This window comes from Lissotriton helveticus, chromosome 5_1, assembly GCF_964261635.1.
Source record: "Lissotriton helveticus chromosome 5_1, aLisHel1.1, whole genome shotgun sequence".
Taxonomy (NCBI): Eukaryota; Metazoa; Chordata; class Amphibia; order Caudata; family Salamandridae; genus Lissotriton; species Lissotriton helveticus.
Window position 1 is genome coordinate 478,005,674 of NC_136065.1, and position 27,013 is coordinate 478,032,686.

Consider the following 27,013-nt stretch of genomic DNA (forward strand, 5'->3'; position numbering starts at 1 on the left):
ATTGCACAAATGTACCCACTAATCCAAGTTCTAGTCTTAATAATTAGACCGGAATGACTGAACTTTGTGAGCAAACATTTCTCAGAATTTTACCATTACACTTGTTTAAGAATGCCCAAGATTGAATATGGATGTGTTCTAATGCCTAGGATAGTGTAGGGGGAATTATTGTTTTATAGATTTGTATTAGGTGATCAAAATGTCTTTTACCAATAAAACAGTTAAATATCTGTAAAGAATTTGCATGAACTAGTGCTTTTGTTTTGTAAATTAGTTGTATGTACCTCATCCTTTAGATTTTCACAAAATATTTTTCAAAGATATGTGTAACTGTTTACTTTCTCTAATTATTCAATCCATAGATGCCAAGTGTATTTTTAAAAGTGCTTTTTTGCTAAGCAATGCAGACCATTCAGTCTTGCCTAAAGACCAATGGGAGTCTGATCAAATAAAAATATTGTCCGCATACAAAAGAGTGAGCAAGCTTTTAGGACTTATTTTTGGGGATAATTTTTCTCTTCATGCACATGGAAGAGATCTGAGCGGTACAAAGAAAATGGAGGTGCCAACACGCAGCCCTGCTTCATACACTGTTGTGGGGATAGAATTGGAAAGATCTTGAACTCCCCCAACAGACTTTTACACCAAGTAGAAGAATGCAAGGACAGCCACAGGTGCAATAAACTACTTTTTATCCCTAGCGCAGATAATTTGTGCCATAAAGTCCGTCTTTCCACAAAATCAAATGCAGTTGAAAAGTCAAAAAAATCTGTATATAAATATGACTTATTTTTTGTCGCAAACTTATCTAATAAAAGTGGTAGAACTGCTATGTTGTCAATAACCGACCGCTTTGCTCTAGAACCAGACTGTTTGAGGTGAATGATGTTTAGCTTCCTGTTCACATTTACGCATGCAATGAGATCTGCCTATAATTCACTGGCAACAGTTTACTTCCTTTCTTATGCATAGTGACGATAGCAGTCCCCCTCCAGGATCTTGTCAAGAAGCCAGTTGAATAGCAAAATGTAAATAAAGAAAGACAATTGGCCCACAAATCTGGATTGTTTTTGAGCGTCAAAATAGGAACTCCACCTGGGCCCATTGCCGCCAATGCTCTTGCTTTCATAATCTTACTATTTGATTATAAGAGGGTGTCTGAATAATTTATAAGCTTTGTGGAAGAACTTCAAAAGCGCTTGTGGCCTTATTTTATTTGTATAGCACCGTAACGTAATCATAGCAGGTTGTAAATGGAATCTCATTTGATGTCAAATCCCTTTTTTATGCTAGAATGTTTTGCAGTTATGCTCCAGAAATCCTGTGTATTATTCTGAAAAGCAGCTTGGTGCAGGGAGATCCAGAGCGGATCCTTTTGCTTGACTGAACTGATCTCCTGTGCTGCTTCCTTGTTTCCTTTTCCCTTTCAAGTACTTCTTGTGTTAATCTCCACCATCCCAGAACAGGTGCGCTGTGACCTGTCCTTCACACTTTTAGGAGATGATATACATAGTGCGATCACTTTATGCCGTTCCTACCACTGAGAAATATGCTACTAAGTGAAATATTGGGAAGGAGGTTCTAGTATGCTCAAAAATGGTGAAGCAAAGAAAGCCACATCGAGTCCCCTTTGCCAGAACATCAGATTCTTTCTGGTTGTTCAAATATGTGATACCCAAGAGGCTTAACTCTTCCAGAAGGAGAACACTCCTTCTGTCACTGATACTTTGATTAGGAAATGTAGACTCCAATGTTCCTCAACTCTCCTCTAGCACAGTATGTTGATTGACCTCCAGCAAGGAGTTTAAGATTTTTACATTAAAAGCGCCTGTAATTAGGATCTCATGGATTTTTTTCTTTGTTTTTTCTTTCATTTATTTCCTTTACAATTTTCCTTCAAAATGCCATAATTGTAGCATCCCAGGGATACACAAACATTAAGGGCCTTATTTTTGCAGTTGCGGAACGGACCGACTAACTTCCGGTCGGCGGTCCCGAAACCGCTATCATGATGCGACCGCACATTTATTCGATGGGAGTGTGTGTGGCAGTTGGGAACCAGCTGCAGCACAAGCTCCCATAGAGTAATGGGAGTTTCTGTAAATCCCTGCAGGGACTTACAGGGGGCATACCATAGGTGCCCCCAGGCTCACAACTGGAGAGCCTGGGGAGAAGGGGCCCTGCTAGGGGCCCCCAAAGTCGCTCTCCGACAGCCTTTCCATGTTAGAAAGGTCGACATGGAAAGGCTGTCGGAAACTGAAATCATAATCACGACTCGGAAAAACGCCCTCCGTAAGGGATTATGTGGAGATTTCTCGCTGGCCGACGGTCTCCCAGAGCCCGTCGTATGCCATTCGGATTGACAAGCTGGTTTACACTCCGACTGCTGACATTGGAGTTCAGCGGTCAGACTGTAAACCTACCATGTCAGTCAGTAAGCCTCCGACGATCGGTCGGAGGCTTACAAACCAACATCGTTATAGACCCTGTAATATTAAAAGAGATTTTCCATGGGGACGTAGCATGAGTGGCATTAAAATATTTAAAACTTGAAGGTATTTACTTTCTGTGGGTATTGTTTGAAATTTTCAATGAACTTTTGTCGAAAGTAAGATTTATAGGCTCCCTTAGCATGATCACTTTTTGTTGCCACTGCTGGACAATTAAAGACTTAATAAGAGTAAACTGTTCGAGCATTTAATCACCAGGTTTCTGGAAGACAGATTAAGGGGAAATTCTGAGAAATAAGCAATTTTTTTTTACTTTAATCTATTCCTGCTATATTCCATGAAAGTTTTAGAGCATGATTTCTGCTAAATAAAGCGTGAATTTAAAGGGACTGTTTTATTACCATTCATGATCCATTAGAAGCTGCCCTAATTGCTGCTGTTCTAGAGCTTTTTATCTGTTTTCCTGAAGGATTTTTTCCGCTTTCACAGATCGAGCTAGAGAATACAGGTCTGTCTGGAGAGCTGTAGAACTTAAGTAGGGTGCAAGTTCTCAGGAGACTTGCATATCACTTTACCTGGCCTTTCTTCTTCCAAGCTCTGTGTGAGTGTCATAAGATAAGTGTCCTATCCAATTTTCCTAAAGAAATCCGCATTTGACAACCTGTTTCAGTTGCCAAATGCAACCAGAATTCTACTCTTGCCTGGTTCAAGTTGTTTTTATCTGGGAATTAAACCCTTTCTATTTCCACCGAATACATCGTTTTTATTGGCGTGCATAAGGGCAGCAACTTCAAGATACTTTCTCGATTTTAGTGGAGCTTCATCACCTGTAAAGAAAGAGGTCTATTACATTTGTCGACCAATGAGGAGCTGCAATTTTCTTATTCTTTGACTGGGTAATTTCTCATGTTATAACATTTCTTAAATTCCTTACGTTTTGGACATCCGAAAACGTGGACTTGTTCGAATGAAATTTAGTTGCGAGGGGTCTAAGGAGATTTCTTCTCTTCGACTTCATTGGTTTGTAGTTAACCTTTTGTAGCTTCACAGTGTCTTCCGATCAAAATTATTCCTCCTTTTGCCAAGTTGTTGGGGAACCTATTACTGGAATACTCGGGTTATGTGTTTCAATCTCTAATATATCTTGTATATTCAGAGCCACTTGTGCTTTATTTACACATTGAATATTCCCTTGCTTTAAGCCAGATGTCATGGATAGATCTAGTTCAGCCTGGTAATCTCTGGAGGCGACATCTCCATCACCAGAGAAGTGCATGATAGAAGGTTATTAAACCTTAGTTTTCATCTGCCTTTTTTAATTCTTCTTTTACTTTTAGATCTTTTAATGTATCTCTTCTACTTTGCTTGTTTCTTAATGCTGTTATTTAAAAGAGCCAAAATGTTGCACTCTTAGATTTCAGTTTCACCTAGCCATCAGCTAAGGTTGACTTAGTTTGCATAACCCCTTTGTTCATAAATATGGGAAAAAGTGCCAAAGAGCCTTGCGTTTTTTGCACTTGGAGCTACCATGTGTTAGTTTTGAATTATCCAAAACCTCCATTTTGAATGGATGGAAAAAGGTTCCGAATCTCGTACACTACTCCATGTAACAATCTTAGCTTCTTCCTTAATGTTTTTTACAAGCAGCTGAACCCATCTGTGTTGCTGATTCCTTTGCCCCGGTTTATTCCAAATATTCTACACAGACTCTAAGAGGGATGTTTTTCATTGAGACCCTCTGGTGAAAATCAAATCCTTTGAACGTGCTTGTTCCTGGTGGCGCTGTAGGCTACGTGTCTGAAACATGTGCTATCCTCCTGCTTAAATCTATAGAGTCCATATGGTCTTTATTATTGTGTGCTTCCAGACTGCCTTGCTCGGAGAGTAGGCACCCTGTGTCACCCTGACACAAGGACTGCTTCTCTGAAGTTGGAACTTCAGTTGAAAAAAGAGGGACTGGGCTGCTTAGATCAACTAGCAGCATGGGATGCCATAGTCTCATAAACTCAAAACCAAAGTATCAGAAAAAATGAAGGCAAAAAGAACTGAGCCAAACATTTCCCTCATCATTCCACTTCTGATGGGCAAAAGTAATTTTAAGGGACCTGATCACTTCATTACCAGCGATCACTCTAATTTGATAACTATGATTGATTGACAATAATTCTGCTTCTTGAATGGCACATATTCTGCAGGATTTAATCGTATCAGAAGGTGGTCTTAATTAAAATGATGAACTTCAGATCTGTTCATGGAACACTGTGGACATGGACAGGCAATTGAAACTCAGTGAAGGTGGCCTTCTTGATTTCTTATAGGATTACCATGTGATTTGTCTTCAAGAGTTGTGGAAATATTAAACTTTTTGTTCGTGTCACCTTTTGCTGTGTCATTTGTTGGCTGCGGGAACTGCTAATTAAGAAGCTGAAAACCAAACGATACGGGTAATGGATGGATCACGGGGATAATAACCCTGGCAATGTGGTTGGGAGGGCTGGATAAGCTGTTGTGTGTTTTGTGCTTGACTGATATTGCCCTGCTTTAGATTCTCTTTTTGTGATGCATGGTGATTGAATATTGAAAGTGCCATTGTTCTATTGTATTGTGCTTGTTTATAACAAAATGCGTATAAATAGTTTATGAAAAAAAGTCTACCAAGGCAAATTGTGCAGTTCTATAAAATGTTACAGATGAGCTACTTCCGCTGCACTCATTAAAGTGTTTGGAAGCCCAGTGAAAAAATATGGTTTACCCCTACCCTGCTGACACCCCCACAGGGCTCTGACTCGAGTTGACACTGTTGACAAAGGTACCCGATCTTGGATGGTAGGCTCAAAATTAAACAAAACCTTATCGGGTACTCGAACTCATCAGGAGAATCTTTCTAAAAATGTTTTTAGATTTTTTTTTTTTTTACTTGGTGGATAATTTTGGTGAATGCTCTTTAAACATGCTTCATTGGAGACTTAACTCGCGCTGATTTTCCTGTCTGTTGCTCCTGAAAGTAAAGATTTTAATAAACAGATGGAGGCAAGTATTATCTGTCTATCTATCTTATGTTCTGTTTTTCTGTTCGGTTTGCCCTTGAACATGAACAAAGCTAATCATTTGGAAAATGTTCACATTCTGTCTGTTAAAGGTTGTATTTTGAGTTTCTTTATGCTTCGATAAGAAGATAGTGACACCACACGCCAGAGAAAGAAGCTAGCTGGCAGCCACGGTTTCAACTTGTTGATTAGCTACCTATTATGGTTGTTTCCCCCCAGTCACTAATGGCAGATGTAGTTATTTTGAGTTTTGTCCTAATCTGAAGATAAATTAAAGGAAGTTGGTTCTTAATACTAGCCGTCCTTCTGTTAATAAAGGTATATTTTCTGGCTTAATAGTTAGGAAACCGTTCATTGATTAAAATATCCTGAAAATGCTTTAATATGCATTTGCCTTTGGTACAGTGACTTGAGACAGCACTGCGTATGCCTGAAATATAATCAGTATAATGTAGGTGAAAATGTATTAAAAAAAAAAAACAGGTAAGCAGATTTTTTGGGTTTCAGGCCATGTTTAAAGTTGTAACATCTCTCCCTATGTGTTCTTTTATTTAGACGCCTACATATATCATTTATCTTTGTTTTTCTTTTTAGGGCACATGTCATAAACGAAGTTTCTTTGTTGTGTGTAATTTTACAGAACACAACAAGAGTTCAAAATGAATCAGGTGAGTCACAGGGACTTTCCAAAGGTATGTTTATCAGAAGGCCATAACACGTACCCAATAATGCTATACAACCTTCACTTCACCACGCTAGTTGCATCTTAGAATTGTGTTAGCTTACCAATACAGGGGGCCATATAAACAGCAAATTGTGAAGGAGTCAGAAATCTGGTGCAGGATCACACCTACCTTTAAGAAATACTTATGACTTTTTTAGAACTTCACAAAACCCAAAGAGCATTCCAAAAAACTATGACAGTTGTGATGATCGTGTGAGTTGATCACAGATCTAAAACTTCTTTCTTCAACACCTCTTCTTTAATTGTGTTGCCGTATAACATGGCTATAGGCAAAGACAATAGCGCTGTCTTAGGCAAGACTTTTATTTTGTCCATGCTGATGCTTGTTTGTTAGCGAAAGCAAGTTACGCAATATGGCTTACTAGTGGTTCATCTAGGGATGAGAAAATGTCCGGTGATTAATGGAATATAAATTCTTTCAGTTTGAGTAAGCCTTGGCATGCCCCCTTGAACACCCACCAGTGCACTAGTATCCTAGCGTGGGGACTCTCTGGAGTAACCATTACGCTTGAAAAACAATTAACATAACATGGTTTTTATCGGATTACTAGCTTTATTGCTCCTAACTACTCTAACAAAGTGACATTTATGCATTGACATATCTTTGTAATGGCACAGAAGGTCTAAAAAAAAATGAAATGGAATATGGCCTTATTTTAACAGTGCTTTAGATTGATTGAAGTGCTCTTCCATATGAACTGAAGCAGCACCTGCCCAGTAATGCTCAACAAGATTAAACTTGTCTAGGATGTCCGCGTTTCCCTTCATCGGGTACATGGCTCAGTGGCTCGATTAATTGTCTTTTTTGGAGTTGGCCATGATCGATTTGCATAGTTGGTCCTACAGTAATTGGGAGTACTCAAAGTTGATTGTATCTCTGCTATCCATCACATTAATGTCGTCAAGCATTTTTCACACATGTAGCAGTACAGTTCCTTTTTACTTTCGATTCTGGGTTCCATGGTGAGTAATTATCAATCAAATAGTTAACATTGGTTGACAGTTCTCCCACATTCAGAGCTGTTGGTCCTGTTTTAGGAGTCTATACAAATTATTTGCAAAAACAAGGATATCTTGCACCGGGAATCTCTGCACCGGATTAAGCTGATCTTGTACCGTGCAGTATATAAATTGTGTTGGTAATGTAAAATGATGAAAAAGGAAAACAGGACTGTTTTTTTTCTTTTTCCTATTCTGTTAGCTGCTCCTAAAATGGTATCTGTGGATTGTGCCTGTTGTATCGCTGCTGTCTTACCATTCTGTGATTTAATCTATGAATGTTCTTGGCAAGTTTGTCTACCTTTAATGGACGTTTAAATGTCGAAGTCCAATACATAGCTCTGCTAACAAAGTGATTCTGCTTTTGTCTGACTCGAAATAGTCTTACCACCAGGGTCACATGTCCTGAGGTGATTGAGTAAATTAAAAACAAATCCTCATAGATGCTTCTCGAAGACTATTAAATTACCAGTTCCAGTTCCATCTGCTCATCATGGCTTAAATGAAGGTCTCCACTAGGGGACTTGGATTTCCCCAAAAGACAAATGCTAGGTTATGTATCTAGACTCTTGCCCGAGATTCAGATTGCTCCTAAATATAAGCTCTTTGAGGACTAAGACAAAGTCTTTGTATTAATGAACTAAATGCAAACCGATTAGTGGCTCATAGTTTTTTATCCATTCTCCTAATAACTGTGTGCACTAAATGATTATGAGGGTTAAAAAGACTTGATTGAAAGGGGATGAATATGTATATTCTGCTTTAGCTTAGTGTATTCTCTCTTACCCTTTTTCCTCAACCCTGTCTCATCTCTGTGCCCCTGTTATCCATCCAATTTAGAGCTCGGCATGCTATTTTGGTACATGTACACATTTTCTAAGAGGTTTGAGGGAAGATACAGTATTGTATTTGGGATTTTGTCAAAATGGAGCTAGGCAGGATGAGGTAAGGGGAAAAAGGAATTCTTGTGTCTGGTTTACACCCATTTGCATTCTTTTGATATAAACTGTCAATCCAGTGGTCAACTTCAGTTTTGTGAATCGTTAAATGACGAAGGATCTAAGAATCGTGGAAAGTGAACGGTTTTCTTCATAATCAAAGAAGAGAGCTATTTCAGGTTTTAGAAGAATCTAAACAAGTTGTATTTTTCCTTTCAGGACATCCATATCCCTCTCAGAAAGGTGCATGTGCTGATTACATATTGGTCAACTTAACGGTTTAACTTCATGACCGGCAACCTACATTAGATCTACTGTCATCTTGATCAGTAATTTCTCCCAAAGTACAAATATCTCTGTGTAGCAGAGTGATACCTTAGGCAGATGGGCAGGAAAATGGTGCCTTATGGTTGTTAGCACATGTGGCCCTAATTCAGATGAGCCATTGCTGTTGTACAACAGAGAGAGAGAGAGAGAGAGATTGAGCTACTTTTTCTGAGGAATAAAAGTATGGGTTTTCCTGTGGATAAGTGGCCCTGTATGGCTTCAACCCACCTAGTCTGTAAGCAATCTGATCTTTACATTAGAACATCAAACACTTTGGGTGATGGGATAAGGTATTAAGTCCCAAAATATTATACTGTTTTAATATGTTGCCAATCACTATTTTTATTTATTCAAAAATACTTTAATAAATTCAAGAATAATATTACTCTGTCCAGTACAAGTATGATAGAAAACACAACCAGCATACTCTAGTTGCAACTGAAGAGTATAAGAGGTCATAGTTGTACCTTAAACTTAGTCAAGGTATCTGATTAAAATCAGTCTAGATGATTACACTTTATTCATATGTATGTATTGATATTTATATAGCACAGAATTAGGTAGGTTGAAACGAAGTCCTACACATCAGTTGTGGATATACACCTTTGCATTTCACAGTTATATTACATTTCACATATATTTGCAATTGTATTACATTTCATTCATATTTACCATTTAATGGATAGGGAGATGAATACCTTAGCTCAAATTTTCCGATCACGGCCGAAGCCAGGATTGGAACCTACATCCCACGGGTTCCAAAACTGGCGGCTTAGCCAAGTAACCACACCTCCACTATACAGCCAGACTCCATAGTAAGCAATGGTTTCGTCCGAAAACCAGCCTACAAGAAGCTCCTTTGCTTTTTTTTAAGGATGTAAATAAAGTAAAATCAGAGAACCACAAAATAAGAAGAAATCAGAAGGTGCAATCCTTTTTTAACAATACTGTGAAGTGTAATTAATTATACCTCTGTAAAATATCCTGGTTCCAAAGTTAGTTAACCCAGTAGGAAATTTAAAAAAAGTGATCACAAAGACACCATTTAGAATACAAAACAGTTTCTTATTGTCATTTATTTTAGATAAATGTATTATCCCTTATGTTAACTTATGTAAAAGGTTCTGCCGGGTGCATACTTTTCTCAGTCTTTTAATACTTGGACAATATCTACTACAAGTTCCTCGATCTGTTACCCATCTGTTTTTAAATGATCTATATTTTTCAAATTTGGATCCTATCAGGTCCCCAGCTATAACATTATCAGTATGTCTCCCTCTGTTTAAGTGAGAGGGGTAGAAGCAGGTATGCAACACCGAAGTCCATGTACGCTTAGAAATAACATGAGAACTATCAGTAACATAAAGAGTAGCGATGCAGAACAAAATGCATGGAACAATGAGCATTACATCATGCCATAGTAACATGAATAGGACCAATGCTGGTATTGGTTTTCCTTGTGATGTATGTGTAAATAAAATGTGAAAACCTCAAGATTATACTTTAAAGAAATCCACAAATCTGTTTTATTTCACCAAAATGACCCAGAATACATTTCTATTCAATTTACATGAAAAATGATTAAAACATTTCTCGTATAGCACGTTTTAAAAAGCTCACGGATAACATTTTGAGTTAAAAAACAGACTGCAGCGTTTTGTAACAATGGGAATTCTTTTAATTTAAAATGGCTGGATCCCAGAATAGGAAGTATTTGTACAGTTCAAATGAACAGAGATGTGTCCACAAATAAAAATGAGAGTTGAGAAGGAATGAAAAGAAAATTTTCTTTGGCTTTATTTAAATGTAACCCGTAACACTCGAGGGCAGAAACATAAACCCACAGTGGTTCACGCTGAGGAGAATAAGTGATCCCCTTTCCACTGATCAGCCTAACCTCTGTGTTTGTATTTACTTTTTAAGGCAAATCATGTCCATCCACTTGTCAGTTGCCAGCAGAATCTTTGCTTAATAACAATTCTTTTACATTTCCATTCTTAGTCCTCAAAAAGTAGGATCAGAGTGTTGATGATGTATAAGTAAACTCCGCCTACGCAAGGCTACATCCGGTGGCAGAATGGTAAATGGAGCATGTGGCAGAGCCTAGGATAAGCATTTCAATGTTTGAGCTATTCCATTTTGGGCAACTTCTCATAGTGAATGTATATAGCATTTGCGTAGTGAACATAGTAAAAAGACAAGGGTACAGTCAGTAATTTAAGGGAGTGCCTTCTAAGATCAGCAGTGAACTGTTACTACATCATATTATATTTATGTATTTATTTATTCAAAGTTTTATATAGCGCGAACAAGATCCTTACAGATATCAGAGCGCTTCACAGAGACAGGGGTAGGGGCAGCAGGAATGAACAAGATAATGGGAGCAGTATAGTAATCACTAACATAATAGGATAACAGTAATGTACAGAAACATATCAAAATACAATCAGGTAAACAAGTAATATAAGACGGCACAAGTCATTGCTCCCGCTACAGAAGGGTTCAGGTAAAACCTTGGATGTGTGGATGGCTTATACCAATTTCTTAGGATAGAGAAAGCACTGGGTGGGGGCATCGGGAGGGTGATTCAATACACCAAAGTGTAACATATATTAGTCGGTAGTAAGAGAGTAGCGTAGTAGTGTCACCATCAAGTAGGAGTATAGTGCCAAAGAACAAGGTGATCAGTGATACAAAGCGATGCAGAGTCTCAGATCCAGTATCTAAAAAGTTCAGGAGATCTTGGCCAGAAGGATTGTTTTCACCTCTTTCTTGAAGAGTACAGTGGAGGAGATGAGCCTGGTTTCAGGAGGGAGAGCATTCCAGATCCTGGGTGCCATTCCTGAGAAGGAGCGTTTGTATGTTTTTTCTTTCCGGAATCTACGAGGTTTCAGGAGTAGATTTTTTGTACTTCTATTGGATCTCGACCCTCCTGATATAGACAACTTTTGAGCGAGGTAGTTGGGTGCCTTGTGGTGCACGGCCGAGTGTGTCATAACTGCAATTTTTAGCTGTATTCTGGCTTCAAAAGGCAGCCATTTTAGAGATTTTAAGTCTGGGGATATATGCGAATGTTTTCTTGAGCCAGTAATGAGTCTCGCTGCAGCGTTCAGGGAGGCTCTTAGGGGTGCTGTTGTGGATAGCGGGAGTCCGCTGAGGGCCACAATTCCGTAGTCTATGCGAGGGATGACTAAAGCTTGTACAGCAGTTTGGAAGTCTTTGGCAGGGAGGAAGGGTTTAAGTTTCCTCAGTGTGTGGGATCATCCGGGGAGCCTCATTTGCACCTATTTAACTCCTGTATGACCGCCTCCAGTGAGACAGGTTGGAATTGGCATAAGGTCGTTTGAGGGACCCTAGTCCCCACTGAGTCTGACTTAACAGTGCGACCTGCTGGGGTAAAAGTGCCAAACACTTTCAAAATTTTGTTCTCAAAATATTGAGAGATGTTTTCGCACAGTTTGTCTGACGGGGTAACATCCAACTCAACACATCTCGGTTTAAAGAAGGACTGCACTATCTTAAACACTTCTTTACTGGAATGTTCTGCTTGTTGAATGGAGGTTGTGATGAAAAGTTTCCTTGCTTTTTTTATAGATTTGTGAAATATGCGGATGGCGGTTTTATATCGGGCCCTCGCCTGAGCGCAATAACTCACCCTCCAAAGTCTCTCTAATCTCTTGCAGGCTGACTTCTCTGCCCTTAACTCGAAAGAAAACCATGGGGCAGAGGGAGAGCCCCTGCGAGACATTGCCCGTTTTGCAGGCGCAATAGATGTCACCATATCGCCTATCCATTGGGACATAGCCGCTGCATCCCTATTTACATCGGAAGAAAGTGCTGGGAGATTGCGAGTCAGGACAGGGCCCATAGTTTCAGGGACTAATTTTTTCCATTGTCTCTGCAAAAAGGAGCGCCTCCCCACCTCTGGCCCTCCCCCTGGCAACCTGACCATAAACGAGATCAGAGCGTGATCCGACCAAAGCAACACTTGCGGTGTATCCACCGACAGATCCCTGATGTTCGAGAATATCAAATCAAGCATATGGCCTGCTTTGTGTGTGGGATCTGTGCTAAACAATGTCAGGTTAGCGGCGCTAAGTGTAGAGATAAGCCGCTCCGCCAGCGGACACGCTGCTATCTCAGCATGAACATTGAAGTCCCCTACCACTATAAAGTGAGAGTGAAGGATGGAGTTTTGGACGATGACGTCTATAAGCGCCATAGAAGCCCCCTCTGAGCAGTCTGGGGGGGCGGTAAATAACCATTCCTGCCAGTGACTGGCGTGGGTTAACTTGTAGGGAAAAAGAGCAGGCCTTCTACCCCTGCGATTGTAGATGGAATGGAGGAAGTGAGCGTGTAACGATCCCTAAAAATAAGGGCCTCCCCCCTCACCTTTTTCCATCCACCCGATTAGAGAAGCTCATTTTGAAGCCAAGTGGCACCGCCAGGGCTACAGCGGCCATAGTGTGGTCGTTCAGCCACTTTTCCGTTAAGAACAGGGCATCCCACTCACCGTCCTCTAGCAGTAGCCAGATGTCATCGGCATGTTTTGCCAAGGATCGGCAGTTTAAAAGACCCGCCTTCAAGCTGCAACCACGAAGGTCGGGCTTGTCGCACGGCTTATAAGGAGAGCGCTGTCTAGAGAGAGTAGGCCAACTCAGCGAAATACTACAGTGCGGGCAAGCCTGTGAGCTCAAATCCGCAACTGGGTCGAGTGTAAGGAATCTGCAAGGCTGTCTTGGTTCCAGCATCAGTAACTCCTCTCTAGACCAGACAATCCTATCTGCACCTGGCCCCAAACTGGCAGCATGACAGGCCCTGGCCACGTTCCGGTCGCGGACGGGCGCAGACGGGCTTGCCTTAGGCGCGCCCGCTGCGCACGTCCGCTGCGCGGCCGTGGACGCATTTCCCTTTATGGGAGGGTACCCGGAAGTGAATCTGTAAAGAGGAGGAGTCGCCTCCCTCCGTTCAAGCGGCACAGATAGCCGTGACGGACCGGGGACGGACCGGGGAAGTGCAAAGAGGCAAAGTGCAAAAGATACAAATGTGCAAAGTACTGCCAGCAAATCACCCACACTGTTTTAAAAAAATTCATTTTGTATTAAAAAATCCACAGGGGTTGTACAAATGATTAAAACGAATGGTGGTTCTCAAATCAGCCACGCAGTCGCCTATGTGCCTCCAAAGAACAATCGCTTGCAAACCAGCGCCTCACTCACGCTGCTCACACTAGTGTGCATAAGCTAGACAACATTGCAAAAAACACAGCTAGACAACAGGCAGACTTCCTTGTGATTACTTGTCTCGTACTTGGGGAAGTTCAGGAAGTCGGGTGCGAGAACTAGAAACAATAGGACTAATGGGGGCACTTCAGGAAGTACTGTCTGAACTCAAAGGTTGGCTAGAAGTTTAGCAATACAACAATGGTCAGCTCAATAAGTTGGCTGGAGTGTAACGCCTCTATTCCTCCCTTTGCTAAGCTTTCCACCCTCATTATAGTATTCTTTAAAGCGGTGTGTTTTCTGATCTTTCCTAAATTGGACTCAACAAGGAACAAATGTCTCCTGTACCATGGATTCTTCCAAATATAATCAACTGCAGAATACTTTCTTTTTCTGCAGGAGAAATTCCTTCACTTATTTCATTTTTTGCATTTAATTTAACAGTACCACTGTTTTAAGCCCATCTCTTTTTATAAACACCATAACTCACAAAATGCATTTGACCATGTTATTGTTTTACAACTCATTTTCCAATGACGTGGTCAAATGCATATTGTGAGTTCTGGTGTTTATTAAGAGATGGTCTTTAAACAGTGGTACTGTTAAATCAAATGCATGAACTGAAATAAGTGAAGGGATTTCTCCTGCAGAAAAATAAATTATTCTGCAGTTGATTATAGTTGGAAGAATCCATGGTACAGGAGGCATTTGTTCCTTGTTGAGTATTATTGATTCCAGTCTCCTGTTCCTTAACTGAATCAATCCCAGTTAACAGATCTTTCCTAAATTGGAGTATGATTGCAGCAATCCATTTGGATATGGCGTTGCTCTTTCAGCTCCTGACTGGAGCAGCCCTGTTTCTGACTTTTTTTTTGCACTTTGTTGTCTCCAGTATGATTGTCTTGTGGCTACAAGTGTGAGAGCCACCGGATATGATAAGCTTGTCTGCGGTGCTAGACAGGAAAGTTTAGTATATGATGCAGGTGCTTTTGAAGTTTGTTAGTGCTGGCTAGAGATGCTATTGGTGTTCCACAATAAGGGAGGGTGATGTGGTTATATTTATTCAGAGTCTTGATGTGGCAGGTGAGGGCTTGAACAACAGTCTGAAGTCAATTTCTGGGAGGAATCATGTTGCTTGTTTCAGTAGAGAGTATTTCTGTTTTTCTTAGCAATATGCAGCTTGAGTTTGAGGTTTGTGTCCAGAGTGAGTTTGAGTGACTTTTTGTTGGGTGAAAGTTGGAGTTCACATACATCCAGATTCATGTCATTGAGTGAAGTTTGGAGTAGTTGTTGGTTGTTGTTCTTGGCGAATAGTAGGAATTCTTTGTAGGTGGATGTGAACTCTATCTATGTAGGCCCTGGTTTGATGACTTGCCAGCAGTGGGTAGTGTATTGGCTGTCTGGAGGGCTGCCCTGTTAATTTGATTATTGTTTACTGAGAAATTGAATCCGTTTGTTTTAACAATTCTAATTGCATTACTTGGAAATTGAAATGAGTTCTATTAAACTGAATTCACTGCTGCATTCCTGTGAAAAGCATCACTTCACTCATTTCTAAAACAGGCTAAAAATAATTGTAACATTCATCAACAAATCTTAAATTAAACACACTTCTAACTGTGACACCAAACAAAAGTAAATATAGTGATTAATTAAATTCCCTTAACTCCATATATCTATACCCCAAAGCTGAACTGGTTAACCCTTTACCCCACAACCATAATCCTATATCATTATCCCTTTACTCTTAAACCTTTACCCAGAACCTTTCACCCATAACTTGTTCCCCATACCTTTAACCACAATTGCATATACTCTTAATCCTAATACTTTTAAGCTGAGCCCTTCTGCACCAAAGCAATACATCGTAGACTTATACCATAAACTCTTAACCTATTAATTCTCAAACTATTAACCAGTAACCTTATAAGCAACCACTTTCCGTATACCCTTAGGCCCATGCCCTTAATCATATACCCTTAACTCTTGAATCCCTAATACCCCCCTATAAACCATAACCCAGCACACCAGATCCTTAACTTTACCCATTTAATCTTAGACTCCTTATCTCTAACCCTCTACCCTTTCACCTATACCCTTAATTGTGTACCTCTAACCCTTACCCCCTGCACCCCAAAGCCTTCACCCTGAACCGATAACCCTGATCCCCATGCCCTTAACTCTTTTACACTTCAGTCTGAAAACTGGGCCCATTCACACTGTTTTTACCTCAGTAAATTTTGGGATGAAAACTTTGGTAACTTGAAGTTTACTGTGGAAGAGGGCGGGATGGTCGATGGTGTTGGACTGTCTCTGAAGTCTAGCAATATCAGGAGTCATCTTCACTTGTGAACAGGAGGACTTCACCTACTGGTTGTAAAGCAGCTCTCGCTATCCTGCAGCTTGATCTGAAGCCAAATTGGTAGTCATGCAGTAGATGGGTGGTATTGTTGTAATATTGGAGTTGTGCCTAGACTGTTTTATTTTTATACTGTGCAGAAGGGAAGGTGAGAGATAGGCTGGTGGCTAACAAGCTCATTAGATCTGATCTGTCTTGAGAGTTTGTGGGAAAATGTTTTGAGTGAAGCAGAGTTTGAAGATGGCGAGTGGGTGTGAAACAGATACTCCTGAGAGGTCTTTGTTGAAGGACAAGGTTAACAACTCTTCATAGGAGGTGGCTTTGAGGGAGTTTTGTATGTTGGCAAGTTCTACAAGAGACTGGTTTGAATGAAGACAATTGAGGTATGCTTTGTGGAGGGCTGGGTATAAGGTCAAAGCAGGCTTTGTGTTTTAGATATGCTTTTGGATCTGATGTGTTCTTTTCACTGAAAACGTTGGTAAGAAGGCAATTGTTTAAAGTGTGGCACAGGAGGGTCAATCGGAAGGGCGCTGTGCTTGGTCGTCTCGAAAAAAATGGTCTGCTTCTCTTGGCAGCTTCATTGTTAGTATAGTGCTTGGGTTATGCTGAAGTGATGAGCTGTCTGCATGTTGTGTGGAAGGACTTTTTGGCCAGTAGAAGAGTTTGCTATTTAGGTTGTTTGAAGAATCTGAAGGAATTTTATTCTCTAAGCATTCGACCCTGGTGCGTTTAACTCAGCAAGTTGATGGGATTGACAAGGTGGTTGGTCAGGACCCTATGCAGGATTTTATTGGTAGGTTGGTGATAATGAAAATACTTGGTTAGAGAATTGTTTTTGTTGGTTGACATACTGTGCCTGTTGCGTTTTTTATGAGGGTGTTTATTGGTTTTTTTTCTGTGCTTGTCTGGGAGATTCTGCTCACTGAGGAGGTTGATGTGGGTGTGTTAGGTGGATGAGGTGGCGATGATGTCTTGGATTCTTTCCGTCTGTGTTGTGTTTAGGGTGCTTATATAAAAGTTCCATGGAGTTGAGCGCCTCTTGCTTACCTTGGGTGCAGGGCAAAGAGGACTTTGTATTTTGGTGAGGTCTCTTCCCTTCTTATGTGCACAGGCCACATAACTAAAGTTGTAGTGTATGATGGAAAAAGGACATCTAGTTTGTATGAGGCTGTGAAGAGCCTTGGTTCTGGGTTGAGGTTGTAAGGAGCAAGGAGGCTGGTGATGTTTGAAGCCTGGGTTACTTCAGACTGTTTGTTAATGGTTATGAGTTGATGTGTTTGGTAGTTTGAGTGGTTAGTAGTCTTATGTTTTTAAGATTGTTTTGTGAGAATGTGGAGTGAGTATTTGTGGGCTTAAGGACTAGATGTGATTGTGGAATGGGTAGTGTGTGGTATTTGGTGAGGCACATGATGAGATGAATACCTTGAAAGTGCTAGCTGATGTAGAGGAGCAAGAGTTCTAGCCCATGGCCTTAACAAGCCCAAACATGTAGTACCTTATCCTAATCTTCTTAGTTGGAGATTTCTGGGTGGATGCACCCTGAGGAGTTGATTGAAGTAGGAGGCAAGAACTTTAAGATGAGAAGTGTGGTAATGTTACTTCTAGTAGAAATTGATGCTCTGAAATAGATCCATTAGTATTGCTTTGGAGGTGCCATAAGTCTGTTAGGACCGCAGAGCCTGTTGTAGGTTTAGGTAACATCTGCCTAAGATTGATAGGTTTAGAAGAACATGCAATAGTTCAATCTAAAAATGAAGGTCTGCATGGATGTTAGAAATTGGGTTTCTTGTTGGCAGAGGTATGTACCCTGTCGAAGCAGGAACCTCAAACCATAGTTAGGGAAAGTCAGATACACACCCTAAATAAATCTGCCCTCACCCTTTGGTAGCTTGGCACAGAGCACATAACTTAAAAGGCAATGTGTAAATTATTTGTGCAACACTTCAAATGGTAAAAAATTGGAAATACCACACAGAAAGATACTGGTTGGAATAATAGAGCTTAATTTAATGATCAGAACAAGACCAAAACAACAAAAATAGAATAAGTAGAACTGGGGTTAAGAATTTTTAAAGAATATCTTGAAATGAAGTGCGTAAAAGCTTAAAGAGCCAATTAGGGCTATCTGGACTCGCTAGACGTCGTCTAATCCAAAAGTTCAGGCTGCCACGATGGAACGCAGATCAGATACAGGGACCAGTCTTGGACTGCTGAAACAGTACCTTGATTCCTGGTTGCATTACGGTTAGAATGCGAGGAGAAAAGAAGATGTTGCGTCTGCATAGATCCGTGGGATGTGGCCAATGTGTCGGCTCTGAGCCGTGCAAAGTTGAAGATGGGTCGAGAATAGAGGCAATGACTGACACCCGCTGCGATGCGTCAATTGAGATGCACCTGTTCCGTGCGACGCTATGACGTAAAGTTTTGCTGCAACAACACTTTATACCCACCTGCAATGACCCAGGACTTGATTGGCACCACTTTGCAGGGCAAGACTCACAGTTGGCAGAGTCCAGGTGCTGTAGGGTTGTGGAGTGGCTGGACGTATTTTGTGTTCCTGAGGCTTAAAGCAGACAAGCCCTTGGAGTCACTCTGAGTTTAGGTGGTGTAGATCCAGTCCTTCTCACCCAGGCAAGGAGGGCAGCAGGGAGGTTAACACAGCAGAACAATAGTCCAGTAGAGAGGTAGTTATTCAGCAGCACAGCAGTTCTTCTTCCTAGCAGAGTATCCACATTTCCAGACGTGTATGGATTTGGTAGGGTCAGAAGTTCAATTTTTATACCCAGTGGTGCCTTTGAAGTTGGAGACTTCAAAGAGGGGCTTTGAAGTGCATAGAGTTCCTCTCTTCTAGCCCTGGCTCCGTACCCACTACAGGGGGTTAAGACGTCCTTTGTGTGGTGACAGGACACAGCCTATTCAGGTGTAAGCTTGAGGCTGTGGCCAGCTCCTCCCTCCCATCCTTCCCAGGATAGCCCATTGGGATTTGAATGACCCATCCGTCGCACCTAAGCCCTCTTTATGTGTTGCTGTCTAAAAGGAATGCACAAAGCCCAGCTGTTACCCACCCCAGATGTGTATTCGAGACCGGCAGTAGGCATACAAGGCTAAAAGCAGAAAAATTTCAACTTTCTAAAAGTTACTGTCTGGTAATAGAGCCCACAAGCGATTTGGCTAGAAAAAAATGAATTAAGGTTGATTATTCCTGATTATCTTGAGTGCCCTAGTCAGTGGCCTCAAATATATAAATTGTAAAAATCAATTAAAATAATCAAAATATTGTACATATCAAGGAGAACAACAGCAACAAGTGTATACTTTTTGTAGAAATGTATATAATTAGAAAGATTAGCAGGGTACACAAAACATTCACCAAAACAAAAATGACAGATATTCAGTCTTTCAAATAAAATTGTCTCATAGTCACTTTTGTAGATAACCCATTTCTTTTGCCTATTTACAAATAGAAATTATCATTCAACTGTCAATAATTGGGTCCTATATAACAATTCTTTGTTGAAAATAGTTTGAATATGTCAATGTTTCAGTCTTGTGTCGTGATACATCTAACAGACCATCTTCAGGACAAGAAAGTTCATGTGTGGACTGAAGACCCTTAAGACAGGATCAAAATGAGGACTTTACAGAAATTTATCCGGATGAATGATAATTGCATCAAAGCTAGAACGGCGATCTTTGAAGGTTTGCTTCGTAACTGATAACGCAAGTATCGATTCGCCAAAAGGCTAACGGCGATATAACTTCAAGACCGCGTATAATTACCTAAATATATCACAAACAAGAATCGCTTTGTTTCAATTATCATTCATCCATTCAACATGACAGCCCTACCTCCTTCCAATTCGGAGGTACACTTATTAGATGTAACAAGGCATCCCCAATATTAACGTACGGGATGGGTAGGCCTCACAGTAGTGAAAAAGGTATTTGGGAGTTTTTAACTACAAGGACATACAAAACCTTAAATTACATGTCCTGCCTTTTACTTACACAGCACCCTGCCTTATGGGCTACCTTGGGCCTACCTTGGGAGTGACTTGTAGGTAATAAAAGGGAGGTTTAAGGCTTGGCGAGATATTTTAAATGCCAAGTCAACAATGGCAGTGTAAACTGCACACAAATGCTCTGCAGTGGCAGTCCTGAGACAGGTTTTAAAGAGCTACTTAAGTGGGTGGCATGATCAGTGCTGCAGGCCCACTAGTAGCATTTAATTTACAAACCCTCTGCACATACAGTGCACTTTACTAGGGACTTCCAAGTAAACTAAATATGCCAATTGTGAGTAAACCAATCTTACCATGTTTAGGAGAGTGATCAAATGCACGTTAGCACTGGTCGGCAATGGTAAAGTGCCCGGAGTCCTAAAACTACCAAAAGTAGATCAGCAAAAGATGAGGTAAACGGGCAAAAGGTTTTGGGGAATACCACCCTAAGGTTGACAGTCTAACAATGGATACTGGACTGTTGCCAGCTTATCCAAAGGTGTTGTCGCAGATAATTAATATTGGGGTTTGTGATCCATGTTTGGGACAGAAGCCTGACTGGTCAGGACCTTCAATATGGTGACCTTCAATTGTACACTTAAGAAGCTGATTTGATGGGGGATGTGGACATTTATTTTTTAATTGTTTAAAGGTTGTGTGGTCAGTCCCATTTGAGAGGTGTGTGTTGACAATTCTCGATACTACTGAAATGATTAGCTTGCCTCATCTCTTTGCAAAGTGAGCTCAGATGGTGTGGTCGGAGTCTTGGGTGGAGGCTGCTGAGATGGGCTTCAGTCTGTTGATGGTTTTTTGAGTAATGAATAACGATCCCCATGGTCGTATCCAGGCATTGCCACACAAAAACCCACTTGTCCTTGGCCAGGGAGGACCGACCACAATCAAGGAGGAAAGACTAGTCTGTAACAGTAATGCTCAACTGCATAGCCAACAAACACCCATCTGAGTGAAGGAGGCATAGGAAATGTTAACAAGCTAATTCAAATCTGTCTTTCCCGAGTTTGTTGAAACTCCCAAACCCAGATCAGTGTTCCTTTTCTCTGGTACCTAATGAATTGGGGAGGAAGGCAACTGAGTCCAGTTAGCAACTTACTATGAAGTTTGGTTTCTGCTCACTATGAACAGGTGATATGTGAAAAGGAGTATTTCTGTTTTTTTTTTCTCTTTTTTTTTTGTTTTTAATACAAGTACCTTCTTAAACCTGCCTAATGACTGTTCTCAAAACCAGAACCAAATGTGTACTTCACCTTCAAAATCATCCTTTTTTAACCTCTAGAGAACACCAAAGTAATCTCACTTTTGGAGGCTTCTAAAAGCCTTGACCGTCTGACTGTTTGTAGGTGAATGGACCTGCTTCCCTCACTTCATAGAAGAACCAATTTCTACAGCCAACACAGCTATCCCTCATTTGCCACATTAGTCACTACTGGCAAAACCCCCTCCTCAACTGCTGATAAACCCTTTATTTCAGTCTGCAGATCTACCACCTAATTGCCTCAATCAGCACAGTTTTTCCGTAACTTGCCACTCACACAAGGGCTTTTTTTGTACCTTTTGCCAGATCATTCCCTTGTTCAGCTGGCTATTATCTTCCGCAGTGCAGACAGTAAAGCTATTCCTCATGTCACGGACATCAAAACTAGCCTTCACTTGCCACAGTAAGCAGAGCTATCCTTCAATTTCCACAGACAGCAAATCTATAACTGAACTTGTCAGATGAATCCCCTTTTCCGTATGACTAATATCTTGCCACTTAACTTGTCACTTAACTGCCACATACATTAATACTGCTTTTAACTTGGCACATTCAGCTCATCTATCCCTAAACTCATAGACAACTGAGCTATCTCTTATCTGATAGATCAATTTCCTTGCTCAGCTGGATGATCTCTTACTCAGTGAAAGCTGCAAAGCTGTCCTTCACCTGCGCCAGCAGAAGTACCCTTTGACTGTTAATACTGCAAAGCTATTTTACAGATAGCGAAGCAATGGTCTTCTCTAAAGTTGAATCCCTACACAGATGCACACCTGATTATCTGAAGACCCAGGGACTACACATTTTTCCTGCCAGTGCCAGTCTGCCCTTTCAGTTAAACAGTGTATTTGATCAAATGGTGATAAAATTGGCTATATCAATCACTGATCAGACCGCAAGATAGCCACGTCAACAGATTACTGATAAGAAACAATGGTGCTTGTATAACAGTTCTCTAATTTATTGCTACCCACATTTAGTATTTTTTAAATATTGGATGAAAAGAGGCAACACTTGTTTCTCTGGACAACCACTTACTCCAGGTCTTAATACAGTAAGCACATTGAAAAGAAACAAATAAAATCATAATCTTACTAAACTTGTGTCTAAATAAGCACTGCAGTCTAAGGGCCTGATTTAGTGTTTGACTGACAGGGTACTCTGTCGCAGTGGTGACAAAGTACCCTTTTTGCCAAACACCAGCCTTGCCTGCCCAGTTTTGAGTTGGGCAGGCAGTCCTGTTCATGTCGGTGTAACCCTTCCTCCGACGGCCGAAGGAAGTGAGGACCGTCGGAGGTAAGCCCTCCAAACATCTTTGGACCAGTGGTGAGCTCTAATGTAGTGTAATGCAGATGTGAAGTCCCTGCCACCCTGAGTTCCTTTACTCTGTCCATCATACTGTAAATCGGGCCTAAATGTTGAACATTGACTACTTAACTTAACAAAACTGTGCACTTATTTCCAAACTCTAGTACTTGCATAGAGACAATATATTGATAAGCTATTTGCTTTTCTCCAGTAATACTATCATACACAATCGCTTAGAGTAGCACATTATTTTCTATAATATAATCATTTGATGACCCGTTATTGATGTGGTTGTAGTGCACAGTAGGACAAAACATGCGCACAGTTGCAATAGAAACATGGATCCATTTTTATAGTGCATAGGAAACAAATGGCAAAGACAAATTAACCAAAAATCCATAAAGAAGGGGCGGACTGGGTGTCAATGAAGGTCCAATACCTGGTCTCCTGAAGTTATGGTCAAACCAAATTAGGGAGGTACTGTTCCTATTCAACCTCCAACCCACCACCCTCAACCCCAACCAACCAGCGAACATGAGCCAAGCCATTGCCGCCTGGTCTCATCTCACCACCCTGACCACCTCAGCCATCATGTCTTCATCCACTCCAAGGCGCTTACCGACTCCCTGCCCCCTCTACATCTACAACCTTGCAACAAACTCATTCAGCATGCATCTCACCAGCATCCTCAACACCTCCATCTCCACAGCAACTTTCCCAGACAGATGGAAACACGCAGATGTCAGACCCCATCCTGAAGAAAGCCTCCGCCGACCCAGCGATCTCAAATTATATCCCTCCTTCCCTACCTGGCCAAAGTACTCGAGAAAGCCATCAACCAGCCAGCTCACCGAATTCCTGGAACAAAACCATTTGCTGGGCCACTCACAATCAGGATTCCGTGCCAACCCCAGCACTAAGACTGCGCTGATTGCTGCCACAGACTAAATTGGAACATTCCTCGAAATTGGAGAAACTGTGGCCCAGATCCTCCTCAACCTCTCTGCGTCTATCAACAGTCTCTCACAGCACCCTCATCAACAAACTCTACAACATGGGCATACAGCAAGACGCCCTCAAGTGGCTTACCTCCTTCCTCACAGGATGCACACAGAGCATCCAACTGCCTCCCTTCACCTCCACCCCCAAAGACATTATATGCAGCGTACCACCATGATCATCCTGCAGCCCCACCCTGTTCAACATTTACATGACCCCTCTCCCAGATGTTGTCAGATCCCACTGACTCAAGATAATCTCCTACATAGATGACAGTCAACTGATGCTCTTGCTCACCGAAGACCCCATCTATTGCCAAAACCAAATTCTGCAACTCCATGACCAGTGTAGCCAAATGGATGAGATACAACTGCTTCCAACTCAACTCTGACAAAATGGAAGTACTGATCATTGGAAAGAACACCTCCACATGGGACCACCCCTGGTGGCCGGCAGAACTCAGACCCACACCGACCGACCATGGAAACAACTCAGCCTCCTCCTCGACAGCCAACTGACCATGAAAAGACAAATCACCGCAGCCGCCTCCTCATGCTTTCATACACTTCGCATGTGCAGCAGAATCTTCATATTGATCCCAACCAACACCAGAAAGACCGTCACTCATAACTCTGCACCAGCTGCCTCGACTATGGCAACATCCTCTATGCTGGCATCTCCACCCAGCTCCTCAGAAGACTCCAGAGCAGACAGAATGCTGCAGCTAGACTCATCCGGGACCTCTCCAAACTTACTCTCATCGCACCCCACCTGTGAGACCTCAACTTTCTCCCCATCCAAAAGCAATGCCAGTTCAAGATCCTCACGGTCGCCTACAAAGCCCTTCTCGACCTTTGACCTGCCTACATCAAACATCGACTGAACTTCCACCAACCCTCCGGACACCTGCTCTCCGCTTCACCCACCCTCGCGCACACCCCACATCTGCCTCAGCCCTGGCCACTCCTTCTCCTATATCGCTGCCAAGACCTGGAATGACCCTCACTCCTGCTCTGTCCACCCTCCTCGCTATCCGAAGACTAGTGAAAAAGGCAAGATGGAATCCTAAGGACTATTTCTTGTTATCCCCACACATCCCTGGGGATGTCATGCTTCATCATTGGGCTTTTTACTCCTCATAGGCCCGGTGCTGCAATGATCCATGGGTCCTCGAAATGTTCATTTTAGTGGAGATCTTTAATTTTTAAGCTGTATGGTGAAAAGTGCAAGAGTGAGGGTGTCCAAGGTGTGTGGGGTGATGTGTATGTGAAAGTGTGAGGATCCTCCTGACTGGGTTAAAAAACTAAACAAGGTTGGTGCTACATGGGGGTCTGATGTACCGAAGTAGCTGCAAGATTTTGGATGTAGTGTAATCTGGTCAACATGTTTTGCACCCTACGGTCTGAAAATGATCTGAGTAGTCTATGGAAGGCATTGGCGACTCACATGAGTTTAAAAAAAGCGGTCCCTAAATCCATCAAAGTGATCTCCATGGCAGAAGATAAATCCACACTAGCGAAAAGGGCACAAGGCTGGCTTGTACTTAATAACTATGTTATAGCCAAACCACAATCTTATCTGAGCGCCGGATTTAATATACTAGTTAAGGAGAAATGTTTAAGATATCTGCTGGGAACTGACGATTCTACCCCATCTACCTCTATGTAAAAGTACATCTGGAGATAACCGCTGTCGTTTATGCAGTCATGGAAGGGAAGATTTATTTATTTATTTATTTATTTGTTTTATTTATTTGCAGAGTTTTATATAGCGCTGGCTAGACCCGGAGGTATCAGAGCGCTTTACATGAGTACAGTTATTGCATAGTTACATTAGTTACAAGAGAATAGCATAACACAGAAAAAAGAAACAAGAGCATAGAAGGTAGTGGGGATTTGGGGGTAGAGTCAAGGGGCTGGAAAAACAGATAGCATCTGACAGACCGGCAATGGTAGAAAGTACATCAGGGGGCCTGCAGAAGTCTGAGTTAAAGAGACCACAAGCCGGTAGGGGTCAAGTAGTCACATAAACCAGTGCCGGATTTACTCACTGCCTCGAATCGCCTTTGGCAAATGGAGCGGGACCAAAGGGGATGCCAAGCAACAAAGGACGAGCCCAGAAGGAAGGTGGCGGACGGCGGGGAGATCCGCCAGCTCAACTCCTCTCAGCTGCGAAGGCAGTTCAACCGAGGCAACAGCTATATTGGAAGCGTTTTTTCGGCGAGTAGCACGCTGCTTCGGAACCCATAAAGGATTAGTAGTGAATTAGTATAGTGAAAATATTAAAGTAATTTGAGTGGTGATATATTAGTCAGCTATTTGGATTGAGAAGGATAGCGAAGGGGTAGAATAGGTAAAAAGGTTTGCATTTATATAACGCTTGCTACCCCTGATGGGGTGTTCAAGTGCTTTTTCTGCAAGTAGCACACTACCCATAAAGGTCCAGTGGTGAACTATTATAGTGAAATTAATTTGAGTGGTGGACATGTTAGTCCACTATTTGGATTGAAAAGGAAAGTGGAGGGTTAAAAGCAAAGGATTTAGAATGTTCCCTTTTCCTGTTTTGGAACTCCTAGCAGTAGAAGGAGGCCTAGGATCTTTCCCACATAATCTGCACCTGCACAAGTCTACTAAAAGGAGAACAATTACTTCTCCGCCCCTTCTTCAACTAAAAAGGCATTCGCTCCTGTTGACAGGCGGTGTTGGCCTGTTTCAATCCCGGAATAAGACCACCTCCACAACACAAAAGTATACCCTCTGGAACCTGGATGGTTGCTTTGGAAACAGTGAAGAAATGGGGGGTAGTCAGTACGCCGGGTGACAACACACCCACTATTGTGGGTGGGAAGGGAAAGTGACCCTTTTTTTCTATACAACCCTCACTCACTCTAGTAGTGACATGCTTCATCATCGGGTTCGCCCCAACTTCTTAAAGTCGAGGTGGTCTCCACCAGCTCTTATGAAAAATGGGTGTATGGAGGCATAACTTTAAAGATAAAATTCCTCACACACTCCGAAGGTATCCTTTATTCATGGGGTGGGAGGGAAGGTTAAAAAATTGTATATAGGGCAAAATAATGTTATGGTCCTATGACCCTAGAACACCAACATGTTTCAGCCCTTTCCTATCTGCCTATGTGAGGTCCTGGGCTTTCATCAGGGTAGGTAGCGATGAAGTTACTTCCCCGAAGACGTTAATGAAGTGTGCATGCAATCTGCATGTCAGAAAATTACAAAAGGCATATACTTGCTGCAACATCATGAGGGAATTACCCAATTTAAAGTGGTGCACCTGCTACCACGGGGGCTTGGGAGGGAGGCCTTGTAGTCACACATTCATCAAAGG

The 27,013-nt window shown here is 41.7% G+C and overlaps 1 protein-coding gene across 8 annotated transcripts in view; it reads left to right on the top strand.

Moving 5' to 3' along the window:
• PRDM2 (PR/SET domain 2) overlaps nt 1-27,013 on the top strand; it is a 404,374-nt gene that overhangs the window by 109,863 nt on the left and 267,498 nt on the right. For 4 of the 8 annotated variants that reach the window (XM_078642772.1, XM_078642773.1, XM_078642775.1 and 1 more), the window contains one exon: nt 6,092-6,165. The exons of the other annotated variants lie outside the window; for them this stretch is intronic. In XM_078642772.1, coding sequence (XP_078498898.1) covers nt 6,157-6,165 — 9 coding nt within the window. In that variant the 5' untranslated portion in view covers nt 6,092-6,156. The remainder of the gene's footprint in view (nt 1-6,091; nt 6,166-27,013) is intronic. 8 annotated transcript variants of the gene reach the window in all.